At 40.3% G+C, this 23,129-nt stretch overlaps 1 protein-coding gene across 8 annotated transcripts in view; it reads right to left on the reverse strand.

Annotated features, from left to right (window-relative positions):
* Window positions 1-23,129, reverse strand: part of ncor1 (nuclear receptor corepressor 1) — a 111,180-nt gene that overhangs the window by 75,431 nt on the left and 12,620 nt on the right. For all 8 annotated transcript variants that reach the window (XM_020485501.2, XM_031826656.1, XM_031826655.1 and 5 more), the window contains exons 2-6: window positions 20,829-21,020; window positions 7,163-7,257; window positions 5,147-5,366; window positions 4,661-4,843; window positions 3,208-3,330 (exon numbers count right to left, since the gene is read on the reverse strand). In XM_020485501.2, coding sequence (XP_020341090.1) covers window positions 3,208-3,330; window positions 4,661-4,843; window positions 5,147-5,366; window positions 7,163-7,257; window positions 20,829-20,939 — 732 coding nt within the window. In that variant the 5' untranslated portion in view covers window positions 20,940-21,020. The remainder of the gene's footprint in view (window positions 1-3,207; window positions 3,331-4,660; window positions 4,844-5,146; window positions 5,367-7,162; window positions 7,258-20,828; window positions 21,021-23,129) is intronic.

Genomic DNA, 23,129 nt, shown 5'->3' on the forward strand with positions numbered 1-23,129 from the left:
AGTTTGGGGTCACTTACAAATGTCCTTGTTTTGAAAGAAAAGCAAAAAGAATTGTCCATTAAAATAACATCAAATTGATCAGAAATACAGTGTAGACATTGTTAATGTTCTAAATTACTATTGGAGCTGTAAATGGCAGATTTTTAATGGAATGTCTACATCGGCGTACAGAGGCCCATTATCAGCAAACATCACTCCTGTGTTCCAATGGCACGATGTGTTAGCTAATCCAAGTTGATCATTTTAAAAAGGCTAATTGATCATTAGAAAACCCTTTTGCAATTATGTTCGCACAGCTGAAAACCGTTGTGCTGATCAAAGGAGCAATCAAACGGGCCTTCTTTAGACTAGTTGAGTATCTGGAGCATAAGCATTTGATTACAGGCTCAAAATGGCCAGAAACAAAGAACTTTCTTCTGAAACTCATCAGTCTATAATTGTTCTGAGAAATGAAGGCTATTCTATGCGAGAAATTGCCAACTGAAGATCTCGTACAACGCTGTGTACAACTCCCTTCACAGAACAGCTCAAACTGGCTCTAACCAGAATAGAAAGAGTGAGAGTCCCCGGTGCACAACTGAGCAAGAGGGCAAGTACATTAGTGTCTAGTTTGAGAAACAAACACCTCACAAGTCCTCAACTGGCAGCTTCATTAAATACGGGATAGTTTTATCTCCATCTCTTCAGTCAAAGACTCAATCATGGACATTATTACTGAGTTGTGGCTGCTTTGCGTGATGTATTGTTGTCTCTTCCTTCTTGCTCTTTGTGCTGTTGTCTGTGCCCAATAATGTTTGTACCATGTTTTGTGCTGCTGCCATGTTGTGTTGCTACCATGCTGTGTTGTCGTCTTAGGTCTCTCTTTATGTGTGTGTGTTTTGTCCTATATTTTTTATTTATTTTATTTTTTAAATCCCATCCCCATCCCCACAGGAGGCCTTTTGCCTTCTGGTAGGCTGTCTTGGAAATAATCATTTGTTCTTCACGGACTTGCCTAGTTAAATAAAAGGTTAAATAAAAAAATGGCCACAGCTATATAACTTCCTAGCAAGATGACAAAGAAAAGATTTAATTCACTTTCCATAATCCCAGTGCCAGCCCATATATATATATTTTTTAACCTTTATTTTACTAGGCAAGTCAGTTAAGAACAAATTCTTATTTTCAATGACGGCCTAGGAACAGTGGGTTAACTGCCTGTTCAGGGGCAGAACGACAGATTTTGTACCTTGTCAGCTCGGGGATTTGAACTTGCAACTTTACGGTTACTAGTCCAATGCTCTAACCACTAGGCTAACCTGCCCCCCCATAGCCAAATGTTTAGCTAGCTAGCTAGCTAGCTAAGGTCCGCTAGCATATTCATGCTATTTGATTCGCTCAAAGTCAAGTTAAGTACCTATCAGCAGTGAGATTCTCAGTGTGCTTCATGATTAAGATTTAAGTACAGTTATGCATAATCGTTACCCTCCACTTTCATAAATTTGAGCATGTATGGAGTGGTGCATCAAAGCTGGGACCGAGAGACTGAAAAACAGCTTCTATCTCAAAGTCATCAGACTGTTAAACAGCCATCACTAAAAACAGAGAGGCTGCTGCCTACATAAAGACTTGAAATCATTGGCCACTTTAATACATGGATCTCTAGTCACTTTAATGTTTACATATCTTGCATTACTCATCTCACATGTATATACTGTATTTTATACCATTATTGCATCTGCCTATGCCACTCTGTCATTGCTCATCCATATATATATATACACACACACACTTGTGTGTATTAGTTAGTTGTGTGATTGTTAGATTACATGTTAGATTGATATTGCTGCACTGTCGGAACTAGAAGCACAAGCATTTCGCTACACTTGTAATAACATTTGCTAACAATGTGTATGTGATCAAAACAATTTTATTAGATAAAAGTAAAGTGTGGTTAGCACCAGGCAATATAGAGTTAATTCGAATTGATCTTTTAGGGCAAAATTCCAAATACTTGTATAGCAAGGGAGTTTATGTCCGCTTGTTCTCATGTTGTCTTTTTGGTCTTGTCTCCTTCACTCCTTCTGTGCTGTGCACCACCCACCCCACCCCAAGCCCCTTCCGCTCACAACAAAAGATGAAAGATTGGTCCAACATAAAATAATGAGTTGAAACTAATTATTTTCAGAGGAAGCAAACCTCAAATGCAGCGGTCATATGGACACCAAAACACATTGTCATTATTTTCCTATAATAGAGAACTTAACCTTTATAACAATACCCGTATGTCTCAATTCAAAGAAATTGAGCAGAGCAGACCCTACTAAAACAAGAGTATCAGAAAACATTGATTTGGAAAATGTATGTTCAGTTTGTCGCGCACGGCATTGCGGTACCACGTACCCCTAGCAGCATTTTATCCACAGAGTTGTGTGCTAGCTGTCTCGTCTGTGTTTTATACATTTGCAATGAGCATATGAAATACACATTTGTATCGGGAATTGGCAACTCGTTCTCATTCTGAGAAATAAGCATCTTCTTATCCAGGTAGGCCACTTGATTTCAACTTCTAAAAACAAAGCGGACAGGCTAGCTTGCTGTTCAAACAGGTGGAGACGGACAGGAAGGTCTATTCTAACAGTTAAACTGTTCTACCTTGTTAGCTAGCAAATAGATTCAAGTTGGCTAGACTTGAAATATAAAAGATTAGTTGGCTACTCACTAGCACGTGGGCTTGTGCTTGAGAGATTCACTTTTTGAGACCCAGGTCTCATAAACAGTCATTTATTAGTGCTGCTACAATAAGTTGGTCATTATTAGTGGATATGCATTGTGCATGGTTCTGGTTAAATGTGTAACAAAAAGGGTCCGTTTCAGAGTGATTATTGTAAAAAGGCGGATTAAACTATTTTGAGAAAATAATTTTATTATTAGTGTGTCTTACGGTTGTGAAACGCTTATATTAAGCCTAGGTATAATTTTAAAAGCCCTGAATTCATTAGATTATTGCTGGCTGTTTGAAATGCAGTGTATTGACCTTTTATTGAGAAGAAAAACGTATTTAGAGAAAACAATCAAATAAATATTGTGAATCGCTCATATATGCATGGTAAGACCACCAGACACATTGAAAGAGCTGCCTTGTGTAGTAGTGGCAGGTGTAGTAGAGGTGAGTGAGTGAGTACAGTAGGAGTACAGTAGGTGTACAGGATTCCCCGGTAACCCCACCCTGTTCTCGTCATAGATGATCTGGACGATGCTGCGGTGTTTGTTGTGTTCCTGTGGTATGGGGGGAGGGGTCGCCGGCTTTTCTGGCTCCACTGGCTTCGCCGCTTCCTCCTCCAGTTGTTGCTATAAGACAACACATAACAGTTAACAAATGAGTGTGCTCACACACACACACAACAATTATATGGGAAACTTCCTCTCCTCCATAAATCATACAGTTAAAGAATAAGACATGGGTTTCATGCTGCGAGTTTTCAAACAAAATGTTCATGTTTTCTAATTCCACCTCTATACAGCTCATGGTGGTGGCTGGGCAGGAGAACAAGGCTCCATTTCTACTCAACGATGCTAATCCGATTCCAGTTTCTGATATGCGAGGCTCATGCTTGTTTAAAAAATATATATATTTTAAGAGCTCTGTAATGTAACTGACATGCTGGTCCCTGCACTCTCTGAGACTCACTCTGCTGACTGATAGTTGAACTTGTGTGTGTGTGTGTGTGTGTGTGTGTGTGTGTGTGTGTGTGTGTGTGTGTGTGTGTGTGTGTGTGTGTGTGTGTGTGTGTGTGTGTGTGTGTTGAACTGGTGTCCATGTGTTTACATGCTAAAGGTTATGTAAACAACTAGGTTACAAAAGGCCACCCGAGATTAGGAGCTCCTGGAATACCTTGAATAAATAAATAATTCCCAGAAAATCCTGGGAAAAGCCTTAGGAAAACACAAAAATTGCCTTTCTCCCAAAGCCAAGCGCAGTTCACATTCCTGTCTAACGAGTAGGGATTCCAAAAAGACAGCAACTGTTTTTTGCTCTCCAACTCAAATCCCAACAAAAAAGCGAGTTAATTATCCCTTCACCAGGTCAGGAAGAGAGCTTGATATTGTGAATAATCCCATAGCTCCAGATATTCACCGTCTTCTGGGAGCAAGTAATTCAAAGCAGACATAGGTGTGCAACAAGCTAGCTGACCTGTACTCCAGTGGTAAGCAACTTAAGAGACCCATTGCCTTCAAACGCAGCAGTGAAGACAGCAACCTGTAGCGCTGCCTGGAGGAAAGTGGTCCTTTCTGGGACGACTACCTAACCTATAGGCTTAGCTAGAGGCCCTTTCACCCTGCCTGGCTCACTTACACAATGGACTGGCTCAGTTCCACCTCCTTGTCACGGAGACAAGAGGCTTTTAACTTGCTTATAACATCTTGTGAAACACGTTGGTATTAGAGGGTATGAATGAGTGATAAAAATACATTTGTTTGGTTCAATCAACATTCAATTAGATGTAATGTTGCTGCATTTGGTTGAAGGGCAGTGTTAAGATCTACTCCAATATTATGTTAATAGCTAGAAATCCAAGATAGAAAAGATTTCCCATCGACACAAATCACAGAATATGAATCTTTCCAACAGGTCTGGTGCAGGCAAGTAGTGTGTCACGTCACAAGTGGCCTAACCCACCTGCTTCTTCTTCAGTTTGAAGATCTGCTGCTCCACTTTAGCGATTTCTCTGTCCACACGGTCCATGCTCTGGATCAGTTCCTCCTTGGACAGTTTGGAGGGCGAGCCGTCCTGCTCCTCCCCCACACGGTGCAGCCCTCCTGGGGACTGAGACTCGGCTTTCATGCCACTGAACTGGGTCTCCTGGAACACAGAAAGAAAGTGAATCCACTGCAGTCAATGTGGGTTCAATAGATTGCAGTCTCAAACAGTCATATACAGTCTGACTGCAATGTAGTCACAGAATCACTCAGTCGGACTGTACAGAATCTACAAATCAACTTGTATCCCATATAAATATTCAATATGTGATCTAGATTAGCCCTTCTGTACCTTGCACAAAGTGATGCCCTCAAACATACTGAAAGTCACTGAGGGTTTTAATACATTGCTTTAGCAATAGTTCTCCATGTCTTTATTAGAAATAGGCAGATAGGCGGCGCCCACCTTCTTGACCTCCCCTCCGGAGGCTCTGAGGCTGTCCTGGACCTGGTGGGACTGCAGGGGCAGAATGATGCCTCCGGACAGGGCATTGTGGGAAAAGTGGGCCTCAGAGACGGTCTCCATGCGAGGCCGCTTGGCTTCCAGGGCCTCATGTCCGTCGGTCTGCTGCTGGGAGGTGACACTGTGGAACTGTTGCTCATAGCCATGACGTCTCTCTGGAGGCCTGGGGTGGTGTGGACGATACCAGTATTTCAATTCTCATTAGTAACGTGGCAAGGAAACAAACCACAGATTTACACAACAGTTCAAATGTTTGGGGTCACTTACAAATGTCCTTTTGCAAATTTGCAAAACAAAAATCATATTCATCAGAAATACAGTGTAGATATTGTTAATGTTGTAAATGACTATTGTAGCTGGAAATGGCAGATTTCTAATGAAATATCTACATAGATGTTCAGAGAGAGTCCCATTATCAGCAACCAACACTCCTGTGTTCCAATGCCATGTTGTGTTAGCTAATCCAAGTTCAAGTTGATCATTTTAAAAAGGCCAATTGATCATTTGAAAACCCCTTTGGAACTATGTTCGCACAGCTGAAAACTGTTGTCCTGATTAAAGAAGCGATACTCAACTAGTCTAAAGAAGACCAGTTGTATCTGGAGCATCAGCATTTGTGGGTTCGATTACAGGCTCAAAATGGCCAGAAACATAGAACTTTCTTCTGAAACTCATCAGTCTATTCTTGTTCTGAGAAATTATGGCTATTCCATGTGAGAAATTGCCAAGAAACTGAAGATCTGGTACAGCGCTGTGTACTACTCCATTCACAGAACAGCGCCAACTGGCCCTAACCAGAATAGAAAGAGGAATGGGAGGCCCCGGTGCAGAACTGAGCAAGAGGACAAGTATATTAGAGTGTCTAGTTTGAGAAACAGACGCCTCACAAGTCCTCAACTGGCAGCTTCATTAAATAGTACCCGCAAAACACCAGTCTCAAGGTCAACAGTGACGAGGCGACTCCAGGAGTTGCAAAGAAAAAGCATATCTCAGACTGGCCAATAAAAATAAAAGATTAAGATGGGCAAAATAACACTGGACAGAGGAACTCTGCTTATGGTAAAGAAAAGAAACAAAAATGTTCTGACAGCAGCTCTGGTGGACATTCCAGCAGTCAGCATGCTAATTGCACACTCCCTCAACTTGAGACATCTGTGGGATTGTGTTGCATGACAAAACTGCACATTTTAGAGTGGCCTTTTATTATCCGCAGCACAATGATCATCATGCCGTTTGCTCAGCTTCTTGATATGCCACCTGTCAGGTGGATGGATTATATTGGCAAAGGAGAAATGCTCACTAACAGGGATGTAAAAAAATTTGTGCACAAAATTTGCAGGAAATAAGTTTGTGTGTATGGAACATTTCTGGAATCTTTTATTTCAGCTTATGAAACACTTTACATGTGGCATTATATTTTTGTTCATGGTAAATACATGGGTCTGGAGTGTACTAGGGCTATTGCGATATTTTTTTTCCATGGCAAAAATTAAAATACAAAGCAGAGCAAACTCATTGGTCCTTTAAAAACCTGCTGTATGTAAAATAGTGTGCTATAGCTTGGAAAATAAATAAATACATAATTATATGTGACTCTGGATGACAACATAATGCTGCTAAAATGATTATTTATTAGATGTATTACTACCAGTACGCTGCTGGTCATTGATTATTGCAACATCGTTTTAGAGAATGAGACCAACCACCCGGACAGCTGATGAAATTGAGGAGTATTTCTATCTGTAATAAAGCCCTTTTGTGGGGAAAAACTCATTCTGATTGGCTGTGGCTGGCTCCCCAGTGGGTGGGCCTATGCCCAGTTATGTGAGGGTTTAATGAATTTACTTCAATTGACTTGATTTCCTTATATGAACTGTAAGTCAGTAAAATCGTTTAAAATGTTGCATTTATAATTTTGTCAAGTATAGATTGGAGGTGGCTGTTGGTATGGTTACGTACCTCTCAGTTCCAGGGTGGAATTCAGAAAGCAAGGAAGGCCTTCGCCGACCCTGCTGGTCCTGCAGGTGACCTCGGTAGTCCGGGACGGTGAACTCCTACACACACACACACACACACACACACACACACACACACACACACACACACACACACACACACACACACACACACACACACACACACACACACACACACACACACACACACGTCATGACATGGGAAGCTATCCATAATAACATGGTGGGTGACAGCCAGTCTGGGCACAGTGAACAGGGCAGGTCTGCACAGCCTGATGATAACACATTGCAAGTCATAGCAAGAACACATCTCACCAAAACAAAGCTTTCGCCAAAACATTTATTTTATTTTATGTTTAAGATAATAAAATGACTTGTAGGTCCCTATACTTTCCATAACGCAAAACAAAACGGGCAGCATTGCAGAATCCAGCATGTTAGAATGCAAGGTAATGCGTTTGCTGTATGAGAGGGATTAGGTATTTTATCTCTTTGATCTGTTGTGAAGAGAACAGTAAAGCTATCGGTGTCCTTGCACCAGAGGCATATTCAGAGACATTTATGTCTATGATACATCGACACTATCAAAAGGGGAAACTACTCTACTTGATGATTATTAACGATGTAAATAAAAAAACTATTTGTACAGTCACATTGGCTGCATTTACACCGGCAGCCCAATTCTGATCTTATTTCCACTAATTGCTTTTTGACCAATCAGATCAGCTCTGAAAAAGATCTGATGTGGTTGGTCAAAATACCAATTAGTGGGAGAAAAAATATCAGAATTGGGCTGCCTGTGTAAATGCAGCCAATGAGGCGACTGTACTGTACAAATAGCCAGAGAAGCACCAAGACACTTCAGAGGTTATGGTGGAGCTTCACTGCAGTTACTGGCACAACCACCTCATCAGCCAGAAGAGGACTGGCCACCCCTCATAGCCTGGTTCTGGTTTTGGCCTTTCTAGGGAGTTTTTCCTAGCCACCGTGCTTCTACACCTGCATTGCTTGCCGTTTGGGGTTTTAGGCTGGGTTTCAGTACAGCACTTTGAGTTGTCAGCGGATGTACAAAGGGCTATATAAATTTGATTTGATTTTGATTTGATTCATCAAGCACCTTAGTACCTTGGTCAAACATGACTAACATCTATTTAATCTATCACACTAGAAAACAAAAATCGTCTTCTATCAGGACACTGACCTACAAACAAAACTTGACATGTCAATGCACTTAACAGAAAGTTGAGGCTTACCTAGAGGATAACAACAACCGTTATTTTGTCCATAGACGGTTTGTAAATAACCAGAAATGTACCATTGACTGCATTCGGTATAAGTCAGGGTCTGAGAAATTTGTAATCAATTCCTAACAAACATGAAATGACCTTCGTGGATTGTGTGTTTTGGGATCAATTTTATGTTGCTACAACTGCAAGGAAAGGGTTTGAGAGAGACGGACCCTAGGTTATCAGTCAACTGCTAATTAATCTCAAAACAGTTATTATCACTTGCAAATTAAATTCAAAACATAGGCCTTTTACTGTACTCTCCAAATTCCCAACACTTAGGCGTACACGCATACAGCGAGTTAATTTCAATGTAAAACTATGAAGCATTGATGATTATGTTATAATGATTATTCGCAGGCCAGCTGGCTGGAGTGTTTACGGACATATTCAATCTCTCCCTATCCCAGTCGGCAGTTTCCACTTGCTTCAAGATGTCCACCATTGTTCCTGTACCCAAGAAAGCAAAGGTAACTGAACAGCATCCGATGTCACAGCACGGCCAAAAAGAGAATTGAGAAAATCAACCACCCGAGCCACGGTCTGTTCACTCCGCTATCATCCAGAAGGCGAGGTCAGTAAAGGTGCATCAAAGCTGGGACCGAAAGACTGAAAAACAGCTTCTCTCTCAAGGCAGTCATAATGTCAAAGCAAAAACAGTTTAGAAATGTTTGCAAATGTATTAAAAATAAAAAATCTTAAATATGACATTTACATAAGTATTTAGACCCTTTACTCTGTACTTTGTTGTAGCACCTCTGGCAGTGATTACAGCCTCGAGTCTTCTTGGGTGTGACGCTACAAGCTTGGAACACCTGTATTTGGGGAGTTTCTCCCATTCTTCTCTGCAGATACTCTCAAGCTCTGTCAGGTTGGATGGGGAGCATCGCTGCACAACTATTTTCAGCTCTCTCCAGAGATGTTAGAGTGGGTTCAAATCTGGCCTCTGGCTAGGCCACTCAAGGTCATTCAGAGACTTGTTCCAAAGCCACTCCTGTGTTGTCAGGGTCGTTGCCCTATTGGAAGGTGAACCCTGGCCCAAGTCTGAGGTCCTGAACACTCTGGAGCAGGTTTTCATCAAGGATCTCTCTGTACTTTACTCCATTCCATTCATCTTGCCCTCGATCCTGACTAGTCTCCCAGTCCCTGCCACTGAAAACATCACCACAGCACGATGCTGCCACCACCATACTTCACCAAAGGTATGGTGCCAGGTTTCCTCCAGACGTGACACTTGGCATTCAGACCACAGAGTTAAATCTTGGTTTCATCAGACCAGAGAATTTTGTTTCTCATGGTCTGAGAGTCCTTTAGGTGCCTTTTGGCAAACTCCAAGCGAGCGGTCATGTGCTTTTTATTGAGAAGTGGCTTCCGTCTGACCACTCTACCATAAAGGCCTGATTGGTGCAGAGATGGTTGTCCTTCTGGATGGTTCTCCCATCTCCACAGAGGAACTCCGGAGCTCTGTCAGAGTGACTGTCGGGTTCTTGGTCACTTCCCTGACAAAGGCCCTTCTCCCCCAATTGCTCAGTTTGGCCAGGCATACAGCTCTAGGAAGAGTCTTGGTGGTTCCAAACTTCTTCCATTTAAGAATGATGGAGGCCTCTGTGTTCTTGGTGACCTTCAATGCTGCAGACATTTTTTGGTACCCTTCCCCCAGATCAGTGCCTCGCCCTCATGGCTTGGTTTTTGCTCTGACATTCACGGTCAACTGTGTGACCTTATATAGACTGGTGTGTGCCTTTCAACATTATGTCCAATCAATTGAATTTACCACAGGTAGACTCAAGTTGTACAATCAAGTTGTAGAAACATCTCAAGAATGATCATTGGAAACAGGATGCACCTAAACTAAATTTCAAGTCTCATAGCAAAGGGTCTGAATACTTATTGAAATAAAAATGTGTTTTTTGTTCAATACATTGGCAAAAAATTATCTAAAAAACATTTTTCGCTTTGTCATTATTGGGTATTGTGTTTAGATTGATGAGGGGGACATTTTTTTGATCAATTTTAGAACAAGGCTGTAATGTAACAAAATGTGGGGGGAACAAATCAAGGGATCTGAATACTTTCCGAACGAGGATTTATAAAGTCAGGCACATTTCACAGTTAGGCTATTGATTATAGACCTAATGAAGTTAGTGTTTCCTCTCTCCTCACTGTTATTAGATAATAAGACATGGGCTGCTTTCTCATCTCATCTCCTCGTTCTGCCTCCATACATTGTTCTCAACACCAATATGCTAGTTAACTTTGCTATTATGCACATAGCAACATGGTCTAGGAAAAGGTGCCAATTCAACAGCACAGTGAAGTGTTTCTGAACCGTAGACAGCGACCACTATCCAACATGGGAGAACGCGCATGTTATAAAAAAATTTTTTTAATTGTTCTTATAAAATATAACCAGATACAATTTCAGTAGTACATGTCTTAGACTGATGGACTGTGCCCTCCCCACTGCCTCCACAATGGATCAGTCCACTCAGAGAGAAGCGAATCAGACAGGTGTCTTGTACCCCGTGATGTTTTTTTTTCTTTTTGCTACTGCTTGACCAGCAGCCTATCGACCAAACAATCGACTAAAATGGGCTCAGCCCTAAACTAGATTTATTAGGCTTGGGCGATATACCGTTTCTACGTATACAGGGGGCGGGGTGCTATGTCCCTGCTTACTATATACTTACTATATACTATAAGAAATCTAAGATGTGTCACAAATTATATCCAACTCAGGGCTTCAGCAATGTAACTTGCTAGCTAAGTGACTAGATGTCAATATCAAGTTTCTTGGTTACTAGCCTGACTACCAGTCTCTTTAGCGAACATTCCACTCCTTGTCATTGCCAAAAAGATAGGCCTTTCTGCCATCTGTAAAATATGAACATTCTATCATTAATGAGTTGTAGGAGAACAGAGGAGTTGATCCTGATTCAATAACCATCAAAGCTATCCTCCAATCACAACTATTATCCAAATATTGGAATAATATCACTTTTTATTTCTCTACAAAGAACACGTTGGTATCTGGTTGCCAAGGAAAAAAATGTGTCCAGACGAAACCAGTCTGTCAAAAGTTGCTAGTTTACGTGTAAATTATCAAACTAAATACATACTGCAATTCCAAAGCCTCAAAACACAATTTGCCTAGCGAACAACTAAATATTTGTTTTGGACTAATCCATGTTGTCATGGAAAATGTTCATGTCATTTCCAACAACCAATACACAACTCCACCGTAAATCCAGCTGCATAATAAACATTGAGATTACAAAAAGGCCAGTCTCTTTGGCAATGACATGGAGTGGAAAGTTAACTAAAAGACAGGTACCCAGACTAGAGAATGAATTTATTAATCGTCATTTTAAAATAAAAAAATTGCGCTCCAAAAAACAAAATCAACAACTTACAGACACACACAAACAATGACTACATCTCATCTGCCCTGACCCGCATGCTCACACCCCCATCCCTAGAGCCTACATTATTCTTGGCCACATGGTATTAAAATTGTACCAATTTTTCCCATTGTGTCAATTTATGGCAAATTTATTCACTTCCAAGTTTCTTGTATGTGTTTTCATGATGAAAAGAGAATCGTCCAGCCCTTTGGGTATGGTCAGTACACCCCCATATGCCATGTCTTGAAATATGTAGACAGATGTTTTTCTAGCTCCACTTACAACTTCTGGACTTTATAGCATTCCCAGAAAGCATGGACTATTGAGTCATTATTAGCTTTACACTTTAAACATAACTCTGCTGTTGTGTACACCAATTCCAGTATAAACTAATGCATAGAATTTATTATACAAAATTCACAAATTCTACAGCACTTTTGTTAACTGTAATTTCCTTAGTTATGCTCCAACCTTTCCTCCATCTTGTGCAAAGATCAGTTCTTTTTAAGCCTTGGTTCAAATAGTAACTTTTTTTCTAAGAGATGTTCAGTTTAATATGCTCTCTGCCATGTTTTGTACATCTTCCCTATCATATGAAAATCATTTTCTGGCTCAAATAAGATTCCCTCAAGGTTGCTCTGATGTCCAAAATATTTCAAAATTCAATTGTGATATGTAACTTAAGATGCACGTATTTGAAACTATCTACATTGGCCAGTTCAAAATTACTTTTTATTTCTGTCGTGGAAATAAATGTATTCCTGTTAAAAAAGTAATTTACGGTTTCAATGCCTTTAGTTTTCCATGTGGACCAATTTTAAAAAAACTCTGAATGTGAATTCTGAAAACCTTTCCAGGGATTGTTCCATAAGGTTGTATTTTTAGGGAGTGATGTTGGTTCTTCTAGAATACATTAGTTAACATTCTCTCAAATGTAACTATTTCCAGAAATGTGCCTCGTCTCCCACATCATATTTTTGTAAAAAAATCTGAGTATGACATTAAAACATCATTGTACAGATCACCTATAGTATGAATTCCTTTCATTAGCCACCGTTTCCAGTACACAGACTTCTAACCTATCCATAGCCTTGGATTGTGCCACAATGATGAGTATCCTTGTATCAGATGTGAAATTCAACACAACTTGTGTACTGTTCTCCACACCTCTTTTGAGTGTAAAACAATTGGGTTCAAAGTTTCAACAGACCATATGACAAAGTATCAACAGGGGTAAAAGGATAATTTAGTTCCTGTTCTATTGTTATCCAATCCAAGCCAGCATCCCCTTTGCGCCAATGTTTCGCCAATTTAGCCATTTCAAATGATAAATTGTACAATTTGACATCTGTTAAAGCCAAGCCTCCTACATCCCTTGGTGAGCACATAGGACTAATATCTAAACTGAGTATATTTACAGTGCCTTGCAAAAGTATTCATCCCCCTTGACGTTTTTCCTCGTGAGATTTAAGAGCCTCCTCATATTATCAGTTGAGGTCCTGTTCTTAATAAATCCTACTTGGTCACTATGAATAATATTAGGTAGTGCCTTCTCTAAGTGTATCGCAAGGGTCTTAGTAAGAATCTTACAGTCCACATTAAGGAAGCTGATTGCGCTAAAATTCCCAGGTTCTGTAGCATCTCTATCCTTTTTAGGAATAAGCGATATAAAAAGCCCCATTAAAAGGTGTCCGGGAAAAGAGCCATTTTTAAATGGCTCCTGGTAAACCACTGTCAATACAGGTACAGTAATGTCAATATACTTGTTGTAGAATATTCTATAGGAAGGCCATCCAAACAAGGTGATATCCCTGCTTTCATAGATAAAATGGCAGCTTTAACCTCCTTTTCTGTTATAGTAGTCCAGTTCCTCTACCTGGCTATCTATACGCATCACTGAACAGGAGGATGTATATAAATCGTAATTTTTTTTAAACGTTCAAAACACACTGTTTATCTCTTTGGATGAGGTCACCATCTTATTCCCTTCTTAATTGCTGGAAATATTCTAGATGTGTTCTGCATTTTTAGTTGTCTTGTTAGTAGCTATTTTTTCCCCCTCTAATATGTGCTTTAGAGCCTATCTAAGATCATTTACTAGTGATTGGCTAAATATCCAATCCTGTAATAGCATGGTGTGGAGTCTAAATCTACCCTTCACATTTTCAGAGTTTATATCAACATGTAACTCTGCTATAGCATGATCTGTGAGGGCAATGGGCCCAATCTTGCAATCAATCACATTATTAACCTTGAAATTAGATAAGGTTAAATATATTCTGGAGTCTGTCTTATGACAGTGGGAGAAAAAAGTATACTATCTATCATTAGGATGACTAATCTCCATATGTCTGTAAAGCCCATATCTTCTGCAAGCATATGTATTGGAAGTCTATCCTTTGGTGTAGAGTTACCTGTAAATTTACTTCCATCAATCATATTGTCTATCACTTGGTTAAAAAGTCTCCAGCAAGGATGATCTGACCCTCCATATTTCCAAGTATGACATTAACCTCGTGAATTTATTTTTATAATAATACAAACCAAATCTGGGTCCTCCTTATTGGGAGATTAGAGTTGAAGTCGGAAGTTTACATACACTTAGGTTGGAGTCATTAAAACTAGTATTTCAACCAACCCACACATTTCTTGTTAACAAACTATAGTTTTGGCAAGTCGGTTAGGACATCTACTTTGTGCATGACACAAGTAATTTTTCCAACAATTGCTTACAGACAGATTATTTCAATGTATCACAATTCCAGTGGGTCAGAGGTTTACATACACTAAAATGACTGTGCCTTTAGACAGCTTGGAAAATTCCAGAAAATGATGTCATGGCTTTAGAAGCTTCTGATAGGCTATATAGGCTAATTGACAATTGCAGGTGTACCTGTGGATGTATTTCAAGGCCTACCTTTAAACTCAGTGCCTCTTTGCTTGACTTCATGGGAAAAAAATCTAAGGAAATCAGCCAAGACCTCAGGTAATATATATGGTAGACCTCCACAAGTCTTGGGAGCAATTTCCAAACGCCTGAAGGTACCACGTTCATCTGTACAAACAATAGTACGCAAGTATAAACACCATGGGACCACGCAGCCATCATACCGCTCAGGAAGGAGACGTGTTCTGTCTCCTAGAGATGAATGTACTTTGGTGCGTTATAATGCAAATCAATCCCAGAACAAAAGGACCTTGTGAAGATGCTGGGTGAAACAGGTACAAAAGTATCTATATCCACACTAAAACAAGTCCTATATTGACATAACCTGAAAGGCCACTCAGTAAGGAAGAAGCCACTGCTCCAAAACAGCCATAAAAAAAGTCAAACTAGGGTTTGCAACTGCACATGGGGACAAAGATCATACTTTTTGGAGAAATGTCCTCTGGTCTGATGAAACAAAAATAGAACTGTTTGGCCATAATGACCATCGTTATGTTTGGAGGAAAAAGGGGAGGCTTGCGAGCCGAAGAACACCATCCCAACCGTGAAGCACGGGGGTGGCAGCATCATGTTGTGGGGGTGCTTTGCTGCAGGAGGGACTGGTGCACTTCACAAAAAAATTGTTGGCATCACGAGGGAGAACATCAAGACATCAGTCTTGAAAGCTGATCGCAAATGGGTCTTCCAAATGAACAATGACCCCAAGCATACTTCCAAAGTTGTGGCAAATGGCTTAAGGACAACAAAGCCAAGGTATTGGAGTGGCCATCACAAAGCTCCGATCTCAATCCCATAGAAAATTTGTCGGCAGAACTGAAAAGGCTTGTGCGAGCCTTGAACCAGCTCTGTCAGGAGGAATGGGCCACAATTCACCCAACTTATTATGGAACGCTTGTGGAAGGCTACCCGAAAAGTTTAACGCAAATTAAACAATTTAAAGGCATTGCTACCAAATACTAACTGTGTGTATGTAAACTTCTGACCCACTGGGAATGTGATGAAAGAAATAAAAGCTGAAATAAACAAGTCTATATTATTCTTCTGACATCTCACATTCTTAAAATAAAGTGGTGATCCTAACTGACCTAAGACAAGGAATTTTTACTAGGATTAAATGTCAGCAATTGTGAAAAACTGAGTTCAAATGTATTTGGCTAAGGTGAATGTAAACTTCCGACTTCAACTGTATATGTTGCATAATAATACCTTAATCCTATTTATAAAGAGCCTCAATGCAGATAAGACTGCGAAACTCTATGTTGCGTCAACATTACAAAATGTATTTTGCTTATCAGAATAAAATCTCCATTTTGTTTGGAATTAAATGAGCTATGATAAACCTTTGCAACCCAGCTTCCTCTTTCAGTGCCTCTGTCATTCCTGTATTAACACAAAATCCACCTGTTTTGATTTTAAATATCAAAATCTCTTTCCTCTTCACTTGGTTACCACAACCATTTGTGTTCCAAAAGATCGTGTTTCCCTAACCATTAGCCATATTTGCTCTGCGTAGTTACAGCCTGTGAGCGTGAAGTGTCCCATTTAAGACCCATGACAACTATAATGAACATCATTATATAACATTTCACAATATATGCTCCAGCTGTACAATAAAACAGTGTAAATAAACATAGAAAACCAAATAAAACAAAGCAACTTGGAACGGAACGTTGCTTCTAAATGAGTCAATCACATTACTGTCTTCGATGCTGCAGAAGATAACCTGCAGTCTCAACTCAAAATTCTTTATCGTCCGTGAGGTGCTTGAAATGCTAAATTAGCAACACCACACAGAGTCCCGCAAAAACATATAGCTAACTTCACTTATACTGTAAACGGCATACAATTCAACTTGTATGACCTTTTCTCGTCTTCTTTATCTAGGCTAAACACCTTGCTCTAGCAAGAATCTCTCTGCCTCCACGTTGTCCTTGAAAATTATTTGCATTCCCTTCCAAGTAAACAGCAGTGTCACTGGGAATGCAGTGTGTGCCTGACGTTCTTCTTGAGTACTTGTTTCTTTGCAGTTGCAAACTTCTTCCTCTTCATGGTCAGTTCCTTGGACAGGTCTGGGAAGAGAAAAAAAATGCTGGCTGCCTTCCCACTGAACTCCACCCGTATCTTTCGTCACTTTAAGTACCTTGTCCCGGGCTGTAGATAGTATGAAGCGGGTGAAAACCGTTCTCAGGGGCCCATTCTCGTCAGGCATGGTTAAGCTGCGATGGGTTCGGTTCAATTTCAAATTTGTGCCTGTCGACAAATCCAAATCCTTCTGCAATGATTTTCTGCACACACGAGATTAGTCCGACGCCAGCCTCATGCCCCTCTTTCAAATGAACCAATCTCACTGTTAATGAGTTCTTCGACACGATTCCACAATATGACCGACTTTTTCTTGTGATTCTCATTACCCTTCTCCAGATGGGAGATGGCCTCCACTGTCGAAATCCGTCACCTCTGCCCAATCTCTTGTATCACATCAACTTTTTTCCTTCAGCTCAGTAGTTGTTTTTATCATGGAGACATCAGATGCAACATCAACAAAATCATGTTCATCTTTCCCATTTGCTCAAATAGATCCTTCAGATTGATCGATTTCTCTGGGTTTACGTGTTGATCCATTTCTTGGTGGGGGATTCGGTAGGATTTGCTGTTTGTTTGCTAGTCGATGTGGCCTTCTGAATACTGCGTTTTAGGCTTGAATAGGTTTTTAGCATGTGTCGACACTCCAATAACGCCACATTAGCGGGATGTTTCAAAATATAAATTATCTTTATATTAAACTGTCAATATATTAAGACATATGAAACTGTATGCTGTTGAATTTCAGTATTTACATGTGGGCATTAGGAGCGCTCTAAAGTGCTGCCATCTTTTTAGGTGGTCGCATGTGACAACATTTTTGTTGTACTTTGAAGAAAACAAATTGCAAAGGGGGGCACTGAGTTTTCAATATTGGTCAGCTATATCGGAAGATCTGCAAAAATGTAGTCTTGGATGATCTGTTTTTAGTGATTATTTTTTTGTCTGCTGATAGACTCAACAACTCCGAAGCAATTAAGGCTACAGAAGGTCCAACTGTTTAATTCTGATTTATATAAAACTTTCATAGCTTTTAAAAATTGTCATTAAATGGCATTGTTATTTGTAATTACTATTTTTGTCTCTTTATCTTTTAAAATTATAACTGGTTTGCATGTATTCATTTTGGGAGACCTGTGAGATTTAGGTTTATTGCCATTAAGTAGTACGGTTTATTTGAGTTTAACCTGTAGTTGTTGGCTCTCTTCAGAAGTAAAAGATCGTATTCTTGCTTAAGTTGAGAAATTATATTTTCTTCTTTACCTTTAAAAAGCCCATGTACATTTAAGTGTTCTATATTAATTTTAAAAAATGAGACTTAACTTTTGCCTAGTATGAGACTATCGTTCCCCTAATGTACACCTTAAAAGGCATCCCAAATTATAATTGGGGGTGGCTTTTCTCTGTCCTCTGTCTACATTTGTAATGGTAAAGGTAATTTTATCGTTTAGGTACTCAATACATTTCGGGTCCAGAAGAAGTGCTCAGTTAATTCTCTAAATTGTCACTGAATGTATTTTCTATTGGTGTAATTAAGAATGACACCGGAGAATGAGCCGATATCACTATATCATACATTTTCTCATCCTGGAAATTGAGTGCATTTTTGGAAATAAAAATATAGTCAATACTTGAATAGCTTTTCTTACTCTTTTGTAGTTGGGAATAGTAAATCGCGAGGTGTCCTGTAAATTATTTCAGCCTCATTGAAGGCTCCCTAAATAATTTAGCTTTTTTTATTACTAAGTCTGTCAAACTTATCGAAAATATGATTTAGGTCACTTGCTAAAATAATAGTTCCTGTCTGGATTTGATTCAAAATAATAAAAAACACCAGATCTTTCCCTGGTGGGATATACAATGAACTCAGTGTATTTTTCACCACGCAAGGTACAATTCAACATTAGAAAACAGCCTTCTTGGTCCATATGCTGGGATAAGGGATAGTAGTGTATTCTTATTTATCAGGGTGCCTACACCTCTGTTATTACAGTAGGTGGAAACATAGTCCTCTCCAACCCAGCTCCTCTTTAAATTGTTCAATTTCTATTTAATGCAACTCTTAAAAAATAAATATATAAAATATACACACACACACACACACATCTGCTGAGTAGCTCTTTAGGTTTTCGAGAACCACCCCCCCCCCCCCCCCCCCCCCTCATGGAGCCCATGGACATTCCATGTGACAAGTTGGATTTTGTTGGTCTTTACTTGTCTAGAATCAAACTTAATGATATCTGTTCCATCTATCATTGAAGAACCAAGTAAAAGATTTCAGCAGACATGACATGGGAGCGATGGACATTCCATAGAATGGGAGGATCATTGTATAAATACATAGCTATTGTATACATTACATACAGTGTCAAGAAAAAGTATGTGAACCCCTTGGAATTACCTGGATTTCTGCATAAATTGGTAATCAAATTTGATCTGATCTTCAAATTTGATCTGAAACTAAGCAAAGTAAGTCTTTGTACTTGAGGCGCTATGCCTTAGGGCTTTTTAGCTCCGACTACTCTCCTAATTTAACCACAAAAAATGTTGATACATACATATATTGTACATACGTTTGAAGAAAGACTACCACTTAAGTACTGTGGTTGGTTTGTATTACCTTTAAAGTATAAAGCTGGTAGGGGTCTACTTGGGAAAACTGGGTCCTCCGAGAGACAGAAAAGGCTGAGTGGAGGCCTTGACACACACCTCAGAAGTGTCTGATGCCCTCTTAGTCACCACATCTCAATACCACGGATATAGCCCCTTTCCATTCTCACCAACAACCAGCATTAAATCTCAGATGTAATGACAAACACTTTCGTAATCTGTCCAGAAGTCGTTCATTTTACCACAGGCTTACAAGTCATACAAATAAAAATAAATACATCTGCACTACTGTTCAAAATTTTGGGGTCACTTATAAAATGTCCTCTTTTTGAAAGAAAAGCACATTCTGTCCATTTCAATAACATCAAATTTATCAGAAATACAGTGTAGATATTGTTAGTCTTCTAAATGACTATTGTAGCTGGAAACGGCTCATTTAAAAAAAGTTATAATAATAATCATTCTTATGGAATATCTACATAGACGTACAGAGGCCCATTATCAGCAACCATCACTCCTGTGTTCCAATGGCACGTTGTGTTAGCTAATCCAAGTTTTCAAATGGTCAATTAGCCCTTTAAAATTATGAACTTGGATTAGCTAACACAACGTGCCACTGGAACACAGGAGTGATGGTTGCTGATAATGGGCCTCTGTACGTCTATGTAGATATTCCATAATAAAAAATGTAAATGAGCCGTTTCCAGCTACAATAGTCATTTAGAAGATTAACAATGTCTACACTGTATTTCTGATTTATTTGATGTTATAGTAAATGGACAAAAAAAATGATTTTCTTTCAAAAACAAGGACATTTCTAAGTGACCCCAAACCTTTGAAAAGTTGTGTATATTATAGTATAATTAAATCCCCCCCCCCCCCGCCTACCACCACTCCACCTCCCAAAACCAAGCTTGTCTCACCCTCCCATTCTTACCCACCCAGGCCCACTGTCTACCCATGCGTCCCATCAGTACGCGCTTGCGACTAGACATTCAAACCCCTCCTGGATCAACACCCCAGTTGCCTAAATAATAATAATAATAACTCTATAGCATCCCTTGTGTGCACTTACAGTACTACGTATACCCCAGGATGTACAGAAACTGTTTTTTTTTTTTTTTTTAAATGGGGGGCCAAATAAAAATTGCCCACGTGTCAAATTCAGCCCACGGGAAGCCAGTTGGGGAATCTTGTAATAGTTAATAATTTGTATGAAGAGAGAGAAAGTCATTCTTGCTGGTAGTAGGTGTTAAGAAAAACATAGCAAGAGATGCAGTGCGAGAGAGTTATGATGTTACTTCATGCACAGTTTCTTACCTGTTGGTGACGTGTGGTGCTGAAGGTGTACTGGACAGAGTGTGGTGGGTAGCGGCTCTGCTCGCTGCTGAAGCTCCCCTGGGTAGGGGGGTAGCCCGAGCTACTGGACATCCTGGCTCAGTTTTGAGCCGGGCGGGCTTTTGCTGCACTGATCAGGGGCTCAGGTTGAGCATGGCTTGAGACCCAAACCACCTGAGGAAGAACAGATGGATGATTTCATATTTGTGTCCATCTTTCTCACACAAGGAAAGGAAGGACACCCCAGGTGAGTCAGTGCTTTTGAGGCATTGTGCAGCCGCAATATTTCTGTCTGAAGAGTAAGCTGAGCTGCATCTCAACTCCAAATGGGGGAGGATAGACTATTGTGCACCATATTAGTAGTTTTGTCAGTATCAGTCAGTAGATAATGGATTAGGTGAAGTATCATCGTTGACCAATATCAGTCTCCTCAGTCAGACTTGGTTTTCCGCTAAATCATTGAAGCCACTCCCCCCAAAATATAAACATTTTATAAAAATAAATAACAGAAATGCCTTGTTTACATAAGTATTCAGACCCTTGCCAAGAGACTGAAAATTGAGCTCAGGTGCATCCTATTACATTGATTATCCTTGAGATGTTTCTACAACTTGGAGTCCAAGTTTAATTGATTGGACATCATTTGGAAAAGCACACACCTTCCTATGTTAAGGTCCCACATCATGGCAAAAACCATGCCATGATGTTAAAGGAATTGTGGTTCGGAACCACCAAGTCTCTTCCTAGAGCCGGCCGCCCGGCCGAACTGAGCAAACGGAGAAGGGCCTTAGTCAGGGCCATGACCAAGAACCCGATGGTCCAAGCAGCGATTACAGCCTTGAGTCTTCTTGGGTATGACACTACAAGCTTGGCACACCTGTATTTGGGGAGTTTCTCTCATTCTTCTCTGCGGATCCTCTCAAGCTATGTCAGCTTGGATGTTGCTGCACAGCTATTTTCAGGTCTCTCAAGAGATGTTCGATCAGGTTTAAGTCCAGGCCCTGGCTGGGCCACTCAAGGACATTCAGAGACATGTCCCGAAGCCAATCCTGTGTGGTCTTGGCTGTGCGGTTAGGGTCGTTGTCCTGTTGGAAGGTGAACCGTCGCCCCTGTGAGGTCCCGAGAGCCCTGGTGCAGGTTTTCGTCAATGATCCCTAATCCATTCATCTTTGCCTCAATCCTGACTAGTCTCCCAGTCCCTGCCACTGAAAAACATCCCCACAGCATGATTCTACCACCACCATGCTTCACCATAGGGAAAGTGCAAGGTTTCCTCCAGAAGTGATGCTTGGCATTCAGGCCAAAGAGTTCAACCTTGTTTTCATCAGACCAGAGAATCTTGTTTATCATGGTCAGAGAGTCTTTAGGTGCCTTTTGGCAAACTCCAAAAGGGCTGTCATGTGCCTTTTACTGAGGGGCTTCCGTCTGGCCACTCTACCATAAAAGGACTCTGTCAGAGTGACCATCGTGTTCTTGGTTACGTCCCTGACCAAGGCCCTTCTCCCCCGACTGCTCAGTTTGGCCGGGCGGCCAGCTCTAGGAAGAGTCTTGGTCGTTCCAAACTTCTTCCATTTAAGAATGACGGAAGCCACTGTGTTCTTGGGTACATTCAATGCTCATAAATGTTTTGGTACCCTTCCCCAGATCTTTGCCTTGGCACAATCCTGTCTCGGAGCTCTACGGACAATTCCTTCAACCTCATGGCTTGGTTTTTGATCTGATATCTACTGTCAACTGTGGGACCTTATATAGACAGGTGTGTGCCTTTCCAAATCACGTACAATCAATTGAATTTACCACATGTGGAATCCAAGTTGTAGAAACATCTCAAAGATGATCAATGGAAACAGGATGCACCGGAGCTCAATTTCAAGTCCAATAGCAAAGGGTCTCAACTTATATCAATAAGGTATTTTCTGTTAGAAAACATTGTCAGTGTAAACTTAAAACAACTAAAACCATAAAGTATGTAAAATAGATAATGGACCGATGTAGAGTACCAGTCAAAGGTTTGGACACACCTACTCATTCTAGGGTTTATTTATTTTGACTATTTTCTACATTGATATCAAGGATCTGGATAGATTCTGTATGGACGGATGGTCTAAGACTCGGATGGTCTAAGACTCGGATGGTCAATCTCATAAAACATTTAAGAAAAAAGGTCCAGTGCCGCTATCCTCGCAAGGTGAGGTCTTGAAAACAGGGGTGCCAATAATTTTGATACCCATCTTTGAGACCAAAAAAAACGTGTTAAACGAAATCTATTCTTCTGAGAAATTG

This window comes from Oncorhynchus kisutch, linkage group LG6 (genome assembly GCF_002021735.2).
Source record: "Oncorhynchus kisutch isolate 150728-3 linkage group LG6, Okis_V2, whole genome shotgun sequence".
Taxonomy (NCBI): Eukaryota; Metazoa; Chordata; class Actinopteri; order Salmoniformes; family Salmonidae; genus Oncorhynchus; species Oncorhynchus kisutch.